General features: G+C 49.1%; 1 protein-coding gene across 1 annotated transcript in view; it reads right to left on the bottom strand.

Moving 5' to 3' along the window:
• The window catches only part of MAD1L1 (mitotic arrest deficient 1 like 1), a 600356-nt gene extending 589351 nt beyond the window's left edge, over positions 1-11005 (bottom strand). Inside the window, exon 1 of the mRNA XM_060260565.1 lies at positions 10830-11005. Coding sequence (XP_060116548.1) covers positions 10830-10871 — 42 coding nt within the window. The 5' untranslated portion in view covers positions 10872-11005. The remainder of the gene's footprint in view (positions 1-10829) is intronic.
• Between the last annotated feature and the right edge of the window lie 5576 nt (positions 11006-16581).

Genomic DNA, 16581 nt, shown 5'->3' with positions numbered 1-16581 from the left:
CCCTCCAGGGGCCTGATTTGATCCCTGCGCCGCATGTTTGACACCCCTAACTGGAGACACCGGGGATTGAACCTGGGGACCTCCTGCAGGCAAAACAGATGTTCTCCCTCTCAGCCACAGTCTCTCTCCAACAGAAGAATTACCTTCAGCACTGACAATCTGACAAATTGACCTTGCATCCCTACAAGTGACACTGCCTTATATGGAATCAGACCCTTGGTCCACTGAAGTCAGTACTGTCTACTCAGACTGGCAGCAGCTCTCCAGAGTCTCAAGCGAAGGTCTTCTGCACCAGGACCTTTAACTGGTGATGCAGGGGGATTGAACCTGGGGCCTTCTGCATGCCAAGCAGACATTCCGCTACTCAGCCACAGCTCACTCGGAACACGAGAAGCCATCTTTCCCACCGATTCAGACCGCTGGAGCACCGAGGTCAGCCTCGACCGCTCTGACAGGCAGCTGCTTGACCCAAGCCTTGGGCCGGAGGCCGTTTGCGTCAACTAGCACCTGATCCAATTGCCAGGGCTAGCTGGCAACCCGACTCAGCCTTCTCCAGCAACATGGCTCTCTCCTGGCAAAGAGCCGTACAGAGTGAAAGCTGCCTTGAAAGCGGATCAAGGAACGTTTCTCTGCCAGGGCGTTCTTGCGCTCCACTGAGAACTCCGTGTTGCTTTTCTTCCCCGGAGGATCTCATTCTCTTAATACGGCCAGGTCCTTCTTGGTCGTGGGCCGATATGCCGCCAGGTTCCTTCGGACATCCGCTCTCCCCACCCTCCATCTCTCGCTACGCTCCTTCCCGTGGCATATGAAGACTTAAGAGGATTGAACCGGCAGCCTCTGTCCTGAAGAGATGTCAGCTAATTCCGCTAATGGGATCGAATCGTATCTGGCTGCGTTGCCCGAGGTGAGTGTCGAAAGCTTGGCAGAGGGAAGGGAAAATCCCTGAACGGCTCAGCCAGAAAGGAGAAGGATTTGGGGGGCCCTGAACCGGTTGTCCCTCTTCAATACAGACCGTGGTCTCCCTAGTTAAAGCTGTAAGTATCACTTCGCTGACCCCCCACACACACACATACATTTACTGATTTATACCTAGGCACAAGTCCTACGACACGAGAGATTTGGAGACTCTTTGCTGCCATCTGGTGGAAAGCAGAGGAAGGGCCGCGACGGTGATAAAAAAATATATAAAATTTAAACGAATCCTCCTTCCTCCTTTTACAAAGGAGAGGGGGGAGAGGGAGAATCAGAATTATAAAACAGTCTATCTGCAGATGCAGACAGTAATGCTTTTCCGGCACAGCCACATTCAAAGATTCGCCCCTCCCCAACACGGAAATTTCACCTCCCCTTGTGACAAAAAAAAAAGTGAATGAACACTAAATGAGCATTAGTTATCTCCTCCTTCCAAGCGTCCCTTGGAAAAGAAGCCAATTTTCAATCCTGTATAGAAGCCAGGCACTGTTTATCATCTGCTCGTCTTTCCGCAGTCAGGTAGACTTATGGAGTTGAGCCGAACTCCCACGTTGTGCGGGGAGGGGGGGAGGCATATTCTACAAATGCTGACAAGCGACACTCTGTTATTGCTGACAAGACCGTACAAAGTGGAGTGCATATTTAACATTTCAAAAGAGACACTCCCAAAGGTGATGGGGGGGGGGGGGGGGGAGAGATAGTAAAGAACTTTTTTGATATCTCAAAGTTGTGCAAAGGACAATTGCGACATCCAATTCCGAGATGACCGAAATTTTCAACCCTGAGTCCGAACAAAAAGGTCAACCAAGAAAGGAAAGAACGGTGAATGTGGATATAAGAGGCAGTTTGGTGTAGTGGTTAAGTGCACGGACTCTTATCTGGGAGATCCGGGTTTGATTTTCCCACTCCTCCTCCTCGTGCACCTGCTGGAATGGCCTTGGGTCAGCGATAGCTCTCGCAGAGCTGTCCTTGAAAGGGCAGCTTCTGTCAGAACTCTCTTAGCCCCAACTCACCTCACAGGGTGTCTGTTGTGGGGGGAGGTAAAGGAGATTGTAAGCTGCTCTGAGATTCAGAGTATAGGGCAGGATATAAATTCAATTTCTTCTTCTTCTTCTTCTTCTTCTTCTTCTTCTTCTTCTTCTTCTTCTTCTTCTTCTTCTTCTTCTTCTTCTTCTTCTTCATCATATTAAAACCCCTTTTCTATAAAGTATGTGTTAGCTAGCCACAGCAAACCATTCAAATGCAGGGATAGGAAATTGTTTCAGAGAGCAGCCAAGTTTGGTCTGCGGCAGAAGAACTTGATTCAAGGACAGTAGCAGCTTAGAGTCCCATCAAAATTTCCATGGGACCAGAATGTAATGGGAAAGACAATGGATAACCCTTTCTTCGATAATAATACTGCTACAGATTATCATTTACTCTGGGCCCCAGTTTTGGAATTCTTTGGAAAAATTTCTTTTTTGCGTAACAGAATGCATTATAGGCTATTTTTCAATTCTTAATACCTAGCATATTATGTATTGTTTTCGTAAAGTGTTTGTTATATGCGCCCAAAAGTCAAATTAGATCTTTGTATATTTATATTTATTATTTATTTTCCCCTATGCTCCCTTTGTATTGGATTAGAATTTGAATCAATTTCGGCTTTTCGTCGGGCTCTTGAACCGCTCTTATTTCATTGGGTTTTTTTTTCCTGTTAAATCCTTTTATGTATTCAATAAACTTTTTAAAGTTTTTTTTATCGGGGAGGGACGGTGGCTCAGTGGTAGAGCATCTGCTTGGTAAGCAGAAGGTCCCAGGTTCAATCCCTGGCATCTCCAAAAAAGGGTACAGGCAAATAGGTGTGAAAAAACCTCAGCTTGAGACCCCGGAGAGCCGCTGCCAGTCTGAGAAGACAATACTGACTTTGATGGACCAAAGGTATGATTCAGTATAAGGCAGCTTCATATGTTCATATGTAAAAAGACAAAGAGATGAAGAGAGGTATGGGGGGGGAGGTATTTGTGAAGTTCCTCCTCTGTGTAGGGGGCTGGACTAAAAGATCCCTTCCAGCTCTATAATTCTATGATTCTATGACCAAATACTTGGATACGGGCAGGGCCCAAGTTCAAATGCCAACTCAGCAAGTCTCACGTCTGGTAGCACACCAGGGATCAACATGGTTTTCAGGGTAAAAGCTCTAGAGCAGGGGTGGCCAACGGTAGCTCTCCAGATGTTTTTTGCCAGCATAGCCAATGGCTGAGGCTGATGGGAGTTGTAGGTTGGTCTCAATCCCACATGTGCACATGGTTGGTCTCAATCCCACATGTGCACATGGTTGGTCTCAATCCCACATGTGCACATGGTTGGTCTCAATCCCACATGTGCACTGGATTCCCCACCACCACCAGTAACTCATTCCATGTTTGACTTCAGACTCGATCCTCATACCTTCACATCTTGCCCACCGCTTCTCCGAGCTTAACCCTCCATTCCTGGACTGGGACTCTTGCCTTCCCATGCCAATGTTTGCCCTACCCGTCTCTCCAGGATCCCAGCCGATCAGACTTGAAGAGTTTTCTGCCTGCCACACTTCTCTGTTGGCCAACTAGTGCAGGCAAATCGCTATAATGTGCATGAATGCTGATGAACTTCAGGGCTCAGACACTTAGGAGAAATTCTGCAAGGGAGAACTCCGTTCTCCTGCGATTTCCTAAGCCACTGTCCAACTGGGTCTTCAGAAAAGACATTTTTTACTCTCCACCCCCTGATCTGGATGGTCCAGGTTAGCCTGATCCCATCGTATCTCAGAAGCTAAGCCTTGGTTAGTACTTGGATGAGAGCCCACCATGAAAGTCCATGGAGGCAGGCAATGGCAAACCACCTCTGTTCATCTCCTGCCTCATAAACCTCGTAGGGTTGCTGTAAGTCAACTGCAACTCAACAGTACTTTCCAATGCCTCGGGAAGACACCAGGATGTAGAAAAACGGACAGAAGGCTGGAGCCAACAGGAAAGGAATGGAGGTGGGGAAAACCACAAGTGCCAGAATATAAGACGAGCTCTGCTGGATCAGACCAGTGGTCTATATAGCCCAGCATCTTGTCTTACAAAGAAGACAACGATGATATTGGGTTTATATTCCACCCTCCACTCCAAATCTCAGAGTCTCGGAACGGCTCACAATCCTCCCCCACGACAGTCACCCTGTGAGGTAGGAGGGGCAGAGAGAGCTCTCACAGAAGTTGCACTTTCAAGGACAGCTCTGCAAGAGCTGTGGCTGACCCAAAGCCATTCCAAGTGGAGGAATGGGGAATCAAACCCGGTTCTCCCTGATAAGAGTCCACGCACTTAATTATTACACCAAAGTAACCAGCCAAGTTCCTCTGGAGGGCCAACAGCAGGGCAGAGAGGCCAAGGCCTTCCCCTGAAAAGAACATCAGGAGAGCCCTGCTGGGTCAGACCAGGGAGGGCCCATCTAGTCCAGCCTCCTGTCTCACACAGTGGCCAACCAGTTCCTCTGGAGGGCCAACAACAGGGCAGAGAGGCAGAGGCCTTCCCATGAGAAGACCGTCAGGAGAGCCCTGCTGGGTCAGACCAGGAAGGGTCCATCTAGTCCAGCATCCTGTCTCACACACTGGAGGGACAACAACAGAGCAGAGAGGCCAAGGCCTTCCCCTGAGAAGAACATCAGAAGAGCCCTGCTGGGTCAGACCAGAGAGGGCCCATCTAGTCCAGCCTGCTATCTCACACAGTGGCCACCTAGTTCCTCTGGAAGGACAACAACAGGGCAGAGAGGCCGATGCCTTCCCCTGAGGAGCCCTGCTGGGTCAGACCAGCAGTCTGTCTAGTCCAGCATCCTGTCTCTCAGAGCAGCCAAACAGTTCACAAACCAGATGCATTCTGTGAAAGGTTTCTTAACTCTCATCTTGTACTGCTCCAGGTCTACATAGTCCTTGGGATGACTGGCAGTCTGTCTACGCGGTGATTCAAACATCAACTAAAGCATGCGCTCAAACGTGTTAAAAGTGAGCACCTCTGGCTAGGCTGGTCCTCAGAGAGATGTCAACCCTGGATGAAGCCTTACAAGCAAACTCCCATTGCCCAATGTCCGATCAGCCTCAACGCTGTTCGCTTCCCTGAGATGCCGGATGCAGGCAGATCTCTCAGCCAGAGAAAGCAGATACGGCCCATCCCTGATCAAACCAAGGCCCGTGAAGTCCTTTCAGCCTCTGAAGATGCAGTGCTTTTGTCCTTACTGACAGCGCAACATGCAGGGAAGGAAAAGAACCTAAAAAGCACCAGCAAGAAACAAGAGAGAGACAGACAGACAGAGAGAGACACAGAGAAAGACAGAGAGAGAGATAGAGAGAGACAAAGACACAGAGAGAGATAGAGAGACAAAGACAGAGATGAAGAGAGACAGAGAGAGAGACAGAAAGAGACAGAGACACAGAGAGAGACAGAGACGAAGAGAGACAGAGAGAGACAAAGACACAGAGAGAGATAGAGACAGACAGAGACGAAGAGAGACAGAGAGAGACAGAGACACAGAGAGAGACAGAGAGAGAGAGATATAGAGAGAGACAGAGAGAGACAAAGACACAGAGAGAGATAGAGAGACAGAGACGAAGAGAGACAGAGAGAGAGAGAGAGACAGAAAGAGACTGAGACAGAGAGAGACAGAGACGAAGAGAGACAGAGACAGAGAAAGACACAGAGAGAGATAGAGAGACAGAGGCAGAGACGAAGAGAGACAGAGACACAGAGAGAGACGAAGAGAGACAGAGAGAGAGAGACAAGAGAGACAGAGAACACATCATCAAATACTGAATCAGGGACAGGCGGTCAGGGAGGCAAGAGACAGCTGATCACTGCCCAGATACACATTTCACGTATTTGATTTTAAAGGAAGAGGATGTTATATGGCACAGATCAGTTTCACATCTCTATCACTGCAAGGGTTACCCGTGCTAGATGCAGAAGGATGATGGACAGGGCCTGGGTAAGAGTCATTGGTTGTTTGGTTCCAGGTTTGGGGGTTTTTTTTGGGGGGGGGGGTCGGTTTGCAGGGCAGAGTGTGTCCAGAGCCCCTTCCTCTGCCCACCCCCAGCTGCCTTTGCTCCTCCTCTCTTGCCCACTTGCCTGAGTCCCACCTGCCCGCGTGACCCTTCCTTTTGCATACGAGGCCTCCCACCCTCCATCTTCCACGCTCACTGGCAATACGCCCTCCAAGCCATGGAGTCTTGCGAGCAAAAATCCGGCTTCGTGAGCTACTGGCAAAAACGTTGTGAGCGACTGCACAGATGAGTTTGCTCTGGGGCCATTTTTTCCGAGGTAAGACAAGAAGGTGTGAGCTGGGGGGGGGGCAAAAAACCTGTGAGCTAGCTCACACTAACTCAGCTTCGAGGGAAGATCGCTCACATACATTGGTAGTGGCTTGATAGCTGATTGATTCAAAAGGAGAGGGAAAAGGCATCAAAGGAAAGAGCCACGCTCACTTCCAAAAACTTTTCGCGCAGTACAGTGAATATACTGGGATGACATGAAAGGAACGCATGGACATGCTCAGGGTGAGCATTTATACTGCACACCAATGACTTCCCTGAAGACCCAATTTTGGCAGAACCAGGCAGCTTAGAAACTCATTTTTTTCCTCAGGGGTGTTCTGAACTTAAGGATTCTCAAACCATAGCCAACCCAGCTTAGAAGATGTTTGGGTGGACAACTGGTATCCAACTAAGTGGATCTTTTCAAGCTTGTGAGCACCTCTGAAATTCTGACACAGCATGATGGGCGCAGTCACAAAATGGCTTCTTCAGGGGGTCGAGCCAGCCACAAAATGGCTGCCACTGCTTAACTGTAATCACACAGGGAAGATCCTTGTGCAGTGAGGGCAGCTGTTGCCAAAGCAACTTTTTAAAAGTTCTGCACAGTCAATCAAATCCCGCATGGCCAATCGGAAGCCCTGCTGGGCAAAAGCCCCACCTGGCCCTGCCCACTTTCAACGAACGCTTGAAGGGCACCAAGCAGTCCCACTGCTGTGCCCCACCCTCCCAAGCTCCCTCAGGAGAAATCGTTGCATACAAGCGGCACGATGACATCATCGCCCTTTAAGCTCCTGGAGGACTGGCTACATCGGGGGGCATGGCCTAATATGCAAAGGAACTCCTGCTAGAATTCCACCCCTTACAAGGCTTTTTTGTAAGCTCTTGGAGGATTGGCTACATCGGGGGGCGTGGCCTAATATGCAAAGGAACTCCTGCTAGAATTCCACCCCTTACAAGGCTCTTTTTTGTAAGCTCTTGGAGGATTGGCTACATCAGGGGGCATGGCCTAATATGCAAAGGAACTCCTGCTAGAATTCCACCCCTTACAAGGCTCTTTTTTGTAAGCTCCTGGAGGACTGGCTACATCGGGGGGCGTGGCCTAATATGCAAAGGAACTCCTGCTAGAAATCTACCCCTTACAAGGCTCTTTTTTGTAAGCTCTTGGGAGGATTGGCTACATCGGGGGGCATGGCCTAATATGCAAAGGAACTCCTGCTAGAATTCCACCCCTTACAAGGCTCTTTTTTGTAAGCTCCTGGAGGACTGGCTACATCGGGGGGCGTGGCCTAATATGCAAAGGAACTCCTGCTAGAAATCTACCCCTTACAAGGCTCTTTTTTGTAAGCTCTTGGGAGGATTGGCTACATCGGGGGGCATGGCCTAATATGCAAAGGAACTCCTGCTAGAATTCCACCCCTTACAAGGCTCTTTTTTGTAAGCTCCTGGAGGACTGGCTACATCGGGGGGCGTGGCCTAATATGCAAAGGAACTCCTGCTAGAAATCTACCCCTTACAAGGCTCTTTTTTGTAAGCTCTTGGAGGATTGGCTACATCGGGGGGCGTGGCCTAATATGCAAAGGAACTCCTGCAAGAATTCCACCCCTGGTCATCGCACAGGCTGGGAAAGTGGGGAAGGAGGGGGCGACGGTGCTGCTGCGCCACCGCTTTCGCCTGCAGGCTTCCTTGGAAGTCTCCAAAAGCACACTGTTTTAGTGGTGCCCGGCTGCTTTCGGGTTGAAAGCAGCCAAGGGGCACCTCCCTATTGCACTGACGAGCAGCCGGGCACCACTAAAACATTGCGCTTGCGTACCGCACTCCTTGCAAAGAGCATGCTACGCAAGCATTTGCTCCAGCCCTCCTAAGGCTTCCCGCATTGCAGGAAGCCTAACCAGGGTGAGGGAGAGCTGCAACACTTGCTTACTATGCTCCTTGCAAGGAGTGCGCTATGCCAGCTCCAGCCCTGGGACCCCGGCTCTGCTCAGGGGAGAGAGGGGGCACCCAGCGGTGCACCCCAGGGCGGGTTGCACCCGATGCAGCTGCATACCCCACCTACTCCCACGCGCTGGCTCCGGCACCAAGAAAAGTGTTGGCGGGCAAGATGGCGTCCGTGTTGGGGGTCCGCCAGTCTAAGTAGCGATGCCGACTTTCAGTTTAGATATAAACCAGAGGGATACACAGTAAGAATGTAGTACAAGTCGAAACCACTGTGTAACACAGTAACAAACTGTTTGTATTAGAGGTATCAAAACAATATATCAGCGACCGTTAGACATAAATTCACTGATAACACAAATTACTACTCATGTCCTTGGACATAAGTCTCTAGATTTCCAAACGTAATCTTGCGAGGTAGCCCTCACAGAGCGTCAGTCGCCAGAGAAAAGCCACAAACGGAACGGAGACCAGTGCTGGCTACGCGCCTTTATCCATCATGGATCTCTTAGCACTTTAATGCTTCACACCTCCTCCTAAGCCATCGTATTTCTCATTAACAGGGACACCACAACAATTATTTCAACTGGAAAATTCTCACCAAAGTTTCTCAACTGGTAACGTCCCTATTTAAGATTAAGAAACAGACATAAACCTTATAAAGGACACACACAATTAAATATATATATATTTTTTAAAAAACTTAAAATAAAATATTCTTAAAACATCCGCACTCATTGGTCTTAAAGATGCTTTCTTTGCATTTCCCCGATGGGATCAAGGGAACTGGGCAAAGGAAGCTCTGGCTCTTTCCCTCCCTCCCCAGGGGACAAGGAGGCAGAAGAGCCTCAGCCAATAGAAGGAAGAGAGGGTTGGCTCGGTAGCTCTGATGTGCGATTGAAAGAGCCTGGCAGAGCAAGCTCTGCCTCTCCCCACCCCCTTCCACCCCAAGGGAAGAGCCTCAGCCAATGGAGAAAACTGTAGCTCCTGTGCGATTGAGCAAGCCTGGCAAAGCAAGCTACGATGCAGAAGGAAGCAAGAGAGAGAGGGAGAAGGAAGCAGATGACAGCCAGTTGCTCAGGGGCCTGATAGGAGCCCTCCGGGGGCCTGATTCAGCCACCAGGCCACACGTTTGACATCCCTGGTTTAGGGAAAATCCCAGCGCAAACCCGTTGGGTGGATGCTTGTGGCTGGCTCAGCCTAAACGCCTCACATCTGACTTCCACCTTTGAGCATGGTGAGTCCTGCGTCTGAACTGATTTGCAGCCACATTAGCAGCATCCTTAGTTCAGAGCAGGGACAGACGTGCCGTGCAAATGCCACCTCGAACCTCCTTGCGGATCAGATCCCCGTGTCCCCGCTGTTCACGCTCTATTCCTGCTTTCCTGCATTGTATTCGCCAACCTCTCATTATCATCAGATATTGTTCAGTCCGACTCGGAACAGCTGCTCCGACTCAAAACACTTCGGCATAGAGAAGCCCTCATTTGTATTCTTCTTTTGGAAAAGGATAAGGCAGCTGCTAACAAAACTTGGGAAAGTCATAAGCAAAATGGCGTGGAAAGAAGAAGAAGAAGAGAAGAAAACGACGACGACTACAGATATATACCCCACCCTCCAATCTGAAACTCAGATTCTCAGAGCGGCTCACAATCTCCTTTCCCTTCCTCCCCCACAACAGACACCCTGTGAGGTGGGTGGGGCTGGAGAGGGCTCTCCCAGCAGCTGCCCTTTCAAGGACAACCTCTGCCAGAGCTTTGGCTAACCCAAGGCCATTCCAGCAGGTGCAAGTGGAGGAGTGGGGACTCAAACCCGGTTCTCCTAGATAAGAGTAAGCACATTTAACCACTACACCAAACTGGCTTGATTTAAAGAGAGAAATGTCTTCTCCGAGCTGGCCGACGGAGCGATGAGGGCTTCGAGAGCCACATAATATGTGTCAAAGAGTCACAGTTTGGCCACCCCTGGTCTATAATTCAGTAGAGGCACCTGAGGAATTTAAAAAAAAGGGGTGCCCCGACTCAGGGGGGGTCTTCCCAATTTCTGCCACCACTCTGGGTTAAGGGTTCCCCTTGAGAAGGCCCAGAGTACCCCCTCCTGGCCTCCTATAGCTTAGGCCAAATAATAGGTGTGAGGACCAGGCAGAGAGAACAACAACAAAAAGGTTTATTTCAGTGCAATATAAATTAACAAGGTGCATTAACCAGTAAAAGGGTGAAGGGGAAATAAACAAATGCCCTAGCGTGTCCATCTATACAGTCCCTACTCTAATACCAACACTTACCCCCTTGGGTAAGGGTCTTTCTCCTGCTTCAAGCTCTTCAGCCTATAGCCTGCCTCCAGCTCAGCCTTCCAGGGAAAGAACACCCCCTGCCTGGGCTTGGCCCTTTTATCTTCTCCTCCCATGCCCCACCCCACTCTGGGTCAGTTTCCCTCCAAAACCTGGCCACCCAATCAGAGGGACAGAGAGGATGCTGGGAAATGTAGGCTTTCCCCAGTAACTCCTAGGCAGGATTTCCTGGGGCCTGCAGGCCTCACTAGGCCCAGGATCATGACAGGGGGCAACAGAACCTGTCTTGCTTGTAGGAGGACCCTCTACTCACAGACTGGAGGGTACCGCCTGAACTTCCACCATGTCCGCCTCGTGCATTACCTCCATTTCCGCAGTGTGAGCTTCCACTTTCTGCACCAGGTCCTCCGCCTCTTCCAAGCGGGCAATCAGCTGAGGGGAGTGATCGGCGGAGTGCAGCAGCTCGCTGTCATAGGAGTTGAGGATGCCTTTCAGTCCGTCTCGGGTCTGGCAAAACAAAAGGGAGAAGAACAAATATGGTTAGCTTGGGAAAGTGAAAGAACCCCCGCTGGGGCCTGGGGATTGGCAAGCCTATTTTACAAACTTGTCATGCCAATAAGAAACTTCAGAACTCAAACCAGGCAGGAAACTGAGAGTGAAAAGTGGGGCTTTTTTTAAAGCAGGAATGCAGAGGAACACACTTCCAGTTGGCTTGGCCTAATATGCAAATGAGTTCCTGCTAGGCTTTTTCCTACCAAAAAAGCCCTGTGTGAAACAATGCTGAAAAGTGCCATTAAATTGCAGCCAGATTTTGTAAGGTTTTTAACGCAAGAGTCTAGCAGAGGTGGTTTGCCATTGCCTGCACTCTGCATAGCAACCCTGGGCTTCCTTGGTGGTCTCCCACTGAAGCACTAACCAGGACCAACGTTGCTTAGGTTCAGATGAGAGCAGACTGGCCTGGGCTATCCAGGTCAGGGCGGAGACAAACAGCTGTGGTTTGCCATTGCCTGCCTCTGCACAGCGACCTTGGACTTCCTTGGTGGTCTTCCATCCAAGTGTCAACCAGGGTTGACCCTACTTAGCCTCCAAGATTCGACGGGATCGAACTAGCCTGAGCCATCTGGGTCAAGCACTTTACAATACGCGTAACGAAGAGACCGTCTGGAGAGAGGCACGTGGCATAGAAAAGTGTATGCTACTAAGAGGATGAGAGTTATACCAGAAGAAGATGCAAGTCGAGGAAGGACATAATAAAGGTGGTTTGCACAACAGGTTTAAGGAGAAAATATGGCAACGTTTTTGGAAGGGAACCCACGGCTCTGGGTTCAATGCAAATGTTATGATTGAGCTCAGGGGTGGAATTCTAGCCAGAGCTCCTTTGCATATTAGGCCATATACCCCTGATGTAGCGGATCCTCCAAAAGCTTACAAGGTTCTTTTTTGTAAGCTCTTGGAGGATTGGCTACATCAGGGGGGCACGGCCTAATATGGAAAGGAACTCCTGCTAGAATTCTAACCCCTGATTGAGCTTATCAAATTTGAGTGTACCCTGAGAAAAGAACTTAAATTGACATGCATCAGTCAGTTTTAAATAACACAGTACCATAGAATGCCTCATGAGAACAGAAGGGATGCAGACTTTACCAGCCTCTTCAGCAAACCAATTTACAGAAGAGGAAGAGGACGAAAAGGAGGAGGAGGGTGCTTGGGGGGGGAGCGGCAAAGTGGAAGGGCTTCTAGCCTCACTTGTAAACCTCCTGATGACACTTGGGGGATTTTTTGGCCACTATATGACACAGAGTGTTGGACTGGAGGGGCCACTGGCCTGATCCAACATGGCTTCTCTTATGTTCTTATGTGACACAGAGTGTTGGACTGGATGGGCCACTGGCCTGATCCAACATGGCTTCTCTTATGTTCTTAGAGCCAGTTTGGTGTAGTGGTTAAGTGTGTGGACTCTTATCTGGGAGAACCGGGTTTGATTCCCCACTCCTCCACTTGCACCTGCTGGAATGGCCTTGGGTCAGCCATAGCCCTGGCAGAGGTTGTCCTTGAAAGGGCAGCTGCTGTAAGAGCTCTCTTAGCCCCACCCACCTCACAGGGTGTCTGTTGTGGGGGAGGAAGGTAAAGGAGATTGTGAGCCGCTCTGAGACTCTTCGAAGTGGAGGGCGGGATATAAATCCAATATCTTCTTCTTCTTCTTCTTCTTCTTCTTATGTGACACAGAGTGTTGGACTGAAGGGGCCACTGGCCTGATCCAACATGGCTTCTCCTATGTTCTTATGTGACTCAGAGTGTTGGACTGGATGGACCATTGGCCTGATCCAACATGGCTTCTATTATGTTCTTGTGTGACACAGAGTGTTCGACTGGATGGGCCACTGGCCTGATCCAACATGACTTCTCTTATGTTCTTCTGTGACACAGAATGTTGGACTGGAGGGGCCACTGGCCTGATCCAACATGGCTTCTCTTATGTTCTTCTGTGACACAGAATGTTGGACTGGAGGGGCCATTGGCCTGATCCAACATGGCTTCTCTTATGTTCTTCTGTGACACAGAATGTTGGACTGGATGGGCCACTGGCCTTATCCAACATGGCTTCTCTTATGTTCTTCTGTGACACAGAGTGTTTAAGCACAGCTGGCAACTACAAAACACCCACTACACATCAAACTTTGGGGTGAAAATCACAGAAGGCAGATAAGTCATTACAACCACACTTCTTCTTTCAGTCAAAGTTATCGCATTAACAAGAAAACCATTATCAGAGAAGAAAGAGGAACGGAGGATAAGACGCTTGTAACAAGCGCACGATATCTCCGAAGGAACAGGCCCAAGCAATTTTCAAAACGAGGTCCCGAATACATTCAAGTTTAATACACCTCAGTTGCTGCAAGGGAGTCGTGTCCTGATTAGTTATAGATTTCCAAAGAGTATGCAAAGGAATCTTGTAATTAATTAGACCTCTCTTTGACTTTTTTAATAAATTTATGCTAATTGTATGGAAGACAGTACATTTGTGAACGCTTCTTAATTAAAAATGCGTTACAGCGATCACTGAATGTCAACATTTTGAACAACTGTATTAAAAGAAAAGCGGGGAGGGGAGAAATATCTTCGCACCTGCCACATAAAGGTGCGACTAATGTGACTGTCTTCCAAAACACATCGAACGGCAGCACACGCGTTGCCTGACTGGAATGGAGTTAGGTGAAGTCAGCAGCCCTAGAGCTAATATTTTGCACCTGGTTACGGGGACAGAAATAGCTTTGACAGCTCTAGTGGATGATCTTTGACGAGGGGGATTGCATTCCTTTTCATCTGACTACATCCGCTGGCTGCTTTTTGACACATTGGAGTATGCCGTCTTCTGGAACAGCCAAAAGTAAGGAGAAGATATTGGAAGATATTCGACATATCCTGCTCTATACTCTGAATCGCAGAGTCTCGGAGCGGTCACAATCTCCTTACCTTCCCACCCGCCCCCCGCAACAGACACCCTGTGAGGTCAGTGGGGCTGAGAGTTTTTACAGCAGCTGCCCTTTCAAGGACAGCTCTGCGAGAGCTATGGCTGACTCAAGGCCATTCCAGCAGCTGCAAGTGGAGGAGTGGGGAATCAAACCCGGTTCTCCCACATAACTGGCTCTCTAAAATTGAAACAGATCTCCACTGATTTCATTCCTTCCTGGTACATGGAAGGCAGAGTTTTCTGAGGACAGAGCAAGTCCTCAGCCTAGAACCTAGCATTTGATATTCCCTAAGGCTCAGTCTCATTGCCTATGATCTTTTATATAGTACGTATTTTGCGTGCACACAAGTGCATGCCCACATAACTTCAAGTACACAAAGATATTGGATTTCTACCCCACCCTCCACTCCGAATCTCAGAGCGACTCGAAATCTCCTTTATCTTCTTCCCCCACCTCAGACACCCTGTGAGGTGCGGGGGCTGAGAGAGCTCTCACAGAAGCACCCAAAGGGTGATTAACACATGGAATTCACTGCCACAGGAGGTGGCAGTGGCTACAAGCATAGACAGCTTCAAGAGGGGATTGGGTCAACATATGGAGCAGAAGTCCATCAGTGGCTCTTAGTCATAGTGTATTGTTGGAACTCTCTGTCTGGGGCAGTGATGCTCTGTATTCGTTATGCTTGGGGGGGGCACTACGGTGGGAGGGCTTCTGGTGTCCTGGCCCCACTGATGGACCTCCTGATGGCTCCTGGGTTTTTTCGCCACTGTGTGACACAGAGTGTTGGACTGGATGGGCCATTGGCCTGATCCAACATGGCTTCTCTTATGTTCTTATATTTGGGGCAGTGATGCTCTGTATTCTTGGTGCTTGGGGGGCAGAGGAACAGTGGGAGGGCTTCTAGTGTCCTAGCTCCACTGGTGGACCTCCTGATGGCGCCTGGTTTTTTGCCCACTGTGTGACACAGAGTGCTGGACTGGATGGGCCATTGGCCTGATCCAACATGGCTTTTTTATGTTCTTATGTTCTTTCAAGGACAACTCCTGCGAGAGTTATGGCTGACCCAAGGCCATTCCAGCAGCTGCAAGTAGAGGAGTGGGGAATCAAACCCTGTTCTCCCAGATAAGTGTCTGCACACGTAACCACTACACCAAACTGAGAGTCCGAACTACATCTGGCTGCAGCCACAGAAGGTCTCAAGTTCAACCTCTGGCATCTCTGGTTAAAAGAACAAGGGAGGAGGTGATAAGAACATAAGAGAAGCCATGTTGGATCAGGCCAATGGCCCATCCAGTCCAACACTCTATGTCACACAGTGGCCACAAAGCCATTCCAGCAGGTGCAAGTGGAGGAGTGGGGAATCAAACCCGGTTCTCCCAGATAAGAGAGCTATGGCTGACCCAAGGCCATTCCAGCAGCTGCAAGTGGAGGGGTGGGGAATCAAACCCGGTTCTCCCAGATAAGAGAGCTATGGCTGACCCAAGGCCATTCCAGCAGCTGCAAGTGGAGGGGTGGGGAATCAAACCCGGTTCTCCCAGATAAGAGAGCTATGACTGACCAAAGGCCATTCCAGCAGGTGCAAGTGGAGGAGTGGGGAATCAAATCCGGTTCTCCAGATAAGAGAGCTATGGCTGACCCAAGGCCATTCCAGCAGGTGCAAGTGGAGGAGTGAGAAATCAAATCCGGTTCTCCCAGCATTTTGTGCATTGTTTAACATGTTTAATGATTATGCTTTGCTTTAACATAAGAACATAAGAGAAGCCATGTTGGATCAGGCCAATGGCCCATCCAGTCCAACACTGTATCACACAGTGGCCAAAAAATACACACACACACACACACACACACACACTGTGGCTAATAGCCACTGATGGACCTCTGCTCCATATTTTTATCCAATCCCCTCTTGAAGCGATCTATGCTTGTAGCCGCCACCACCTCCTGTGGCAGTGAATTCCACATGTTAACCACCCTTTGGGTGAAGAAGCACTTCCTTTTATCCATTCTAACCCGACTGCTCAGCAATTTCATGGAGTGCCCACGAGTTCTCATATTGTGAGAAAGGGAGAAAAGGACTTCTTTCTCTACTTTCTCCATTCCATGCATAATCTTGTAAACCTCTATGATGCGAAAGACCTCTCCCTGCCTGAGACCCTCCAGAGCCACTGCCAGTCTGAGTAGTATAAGGAAGCTCCATGAGTTCAAGGTTATAATTCTTCTTTTATAAAAATATAAAAATGCAAATTTGTGCAATTCAAAGACTGCCCTGATTTTACTATCACTTGCGATGTCGGCTTCAGTTAATACAGAATTGGAAGCATCAGTCCGCACAGCTATTAGCCGAAAACAAATAACAGCTGAAGCCTTAAACCAGTAATTTCAATTTAGGCTAACTGCTTTATTGTTCTTGTTACATTGCACCTCAGGTGTTTCCTGCAAAGCTGGCTAGGATACAATCTTAAGCTTTCCCCCATAGGAACTATTGCTCAAAATAGTCTTCTTTATGAGGGATGAACAAGATAAGAGAGAGATAAACCCAGGCGAAATAAAGCTCAGTACAAACGTTAACTGGCGATATTAAGCGACAATTAGGATTCATTTAATCA

This window comes from Heteronotia binoei, chromosome 20 (genome assembly GCF_032191835.1).
Source record: "Heteronotia binoei isolate CCM8104 ecotype False Entrance Well chromosome 20, APGP_CSIRO_Hbin_v1, whole genome shotgun sequence".
NCBI lineage: Eukaryota > Metazoa > Chordata > Lepidosauria > Squamata > Gekkonidae > Heteronotia > Heteronotia binoei.
The sequence above is the reverse complement of the archived record's forward strand: the minus strand, read 5'-3'. Positions and strand labels throughout refer to the sequence as shown.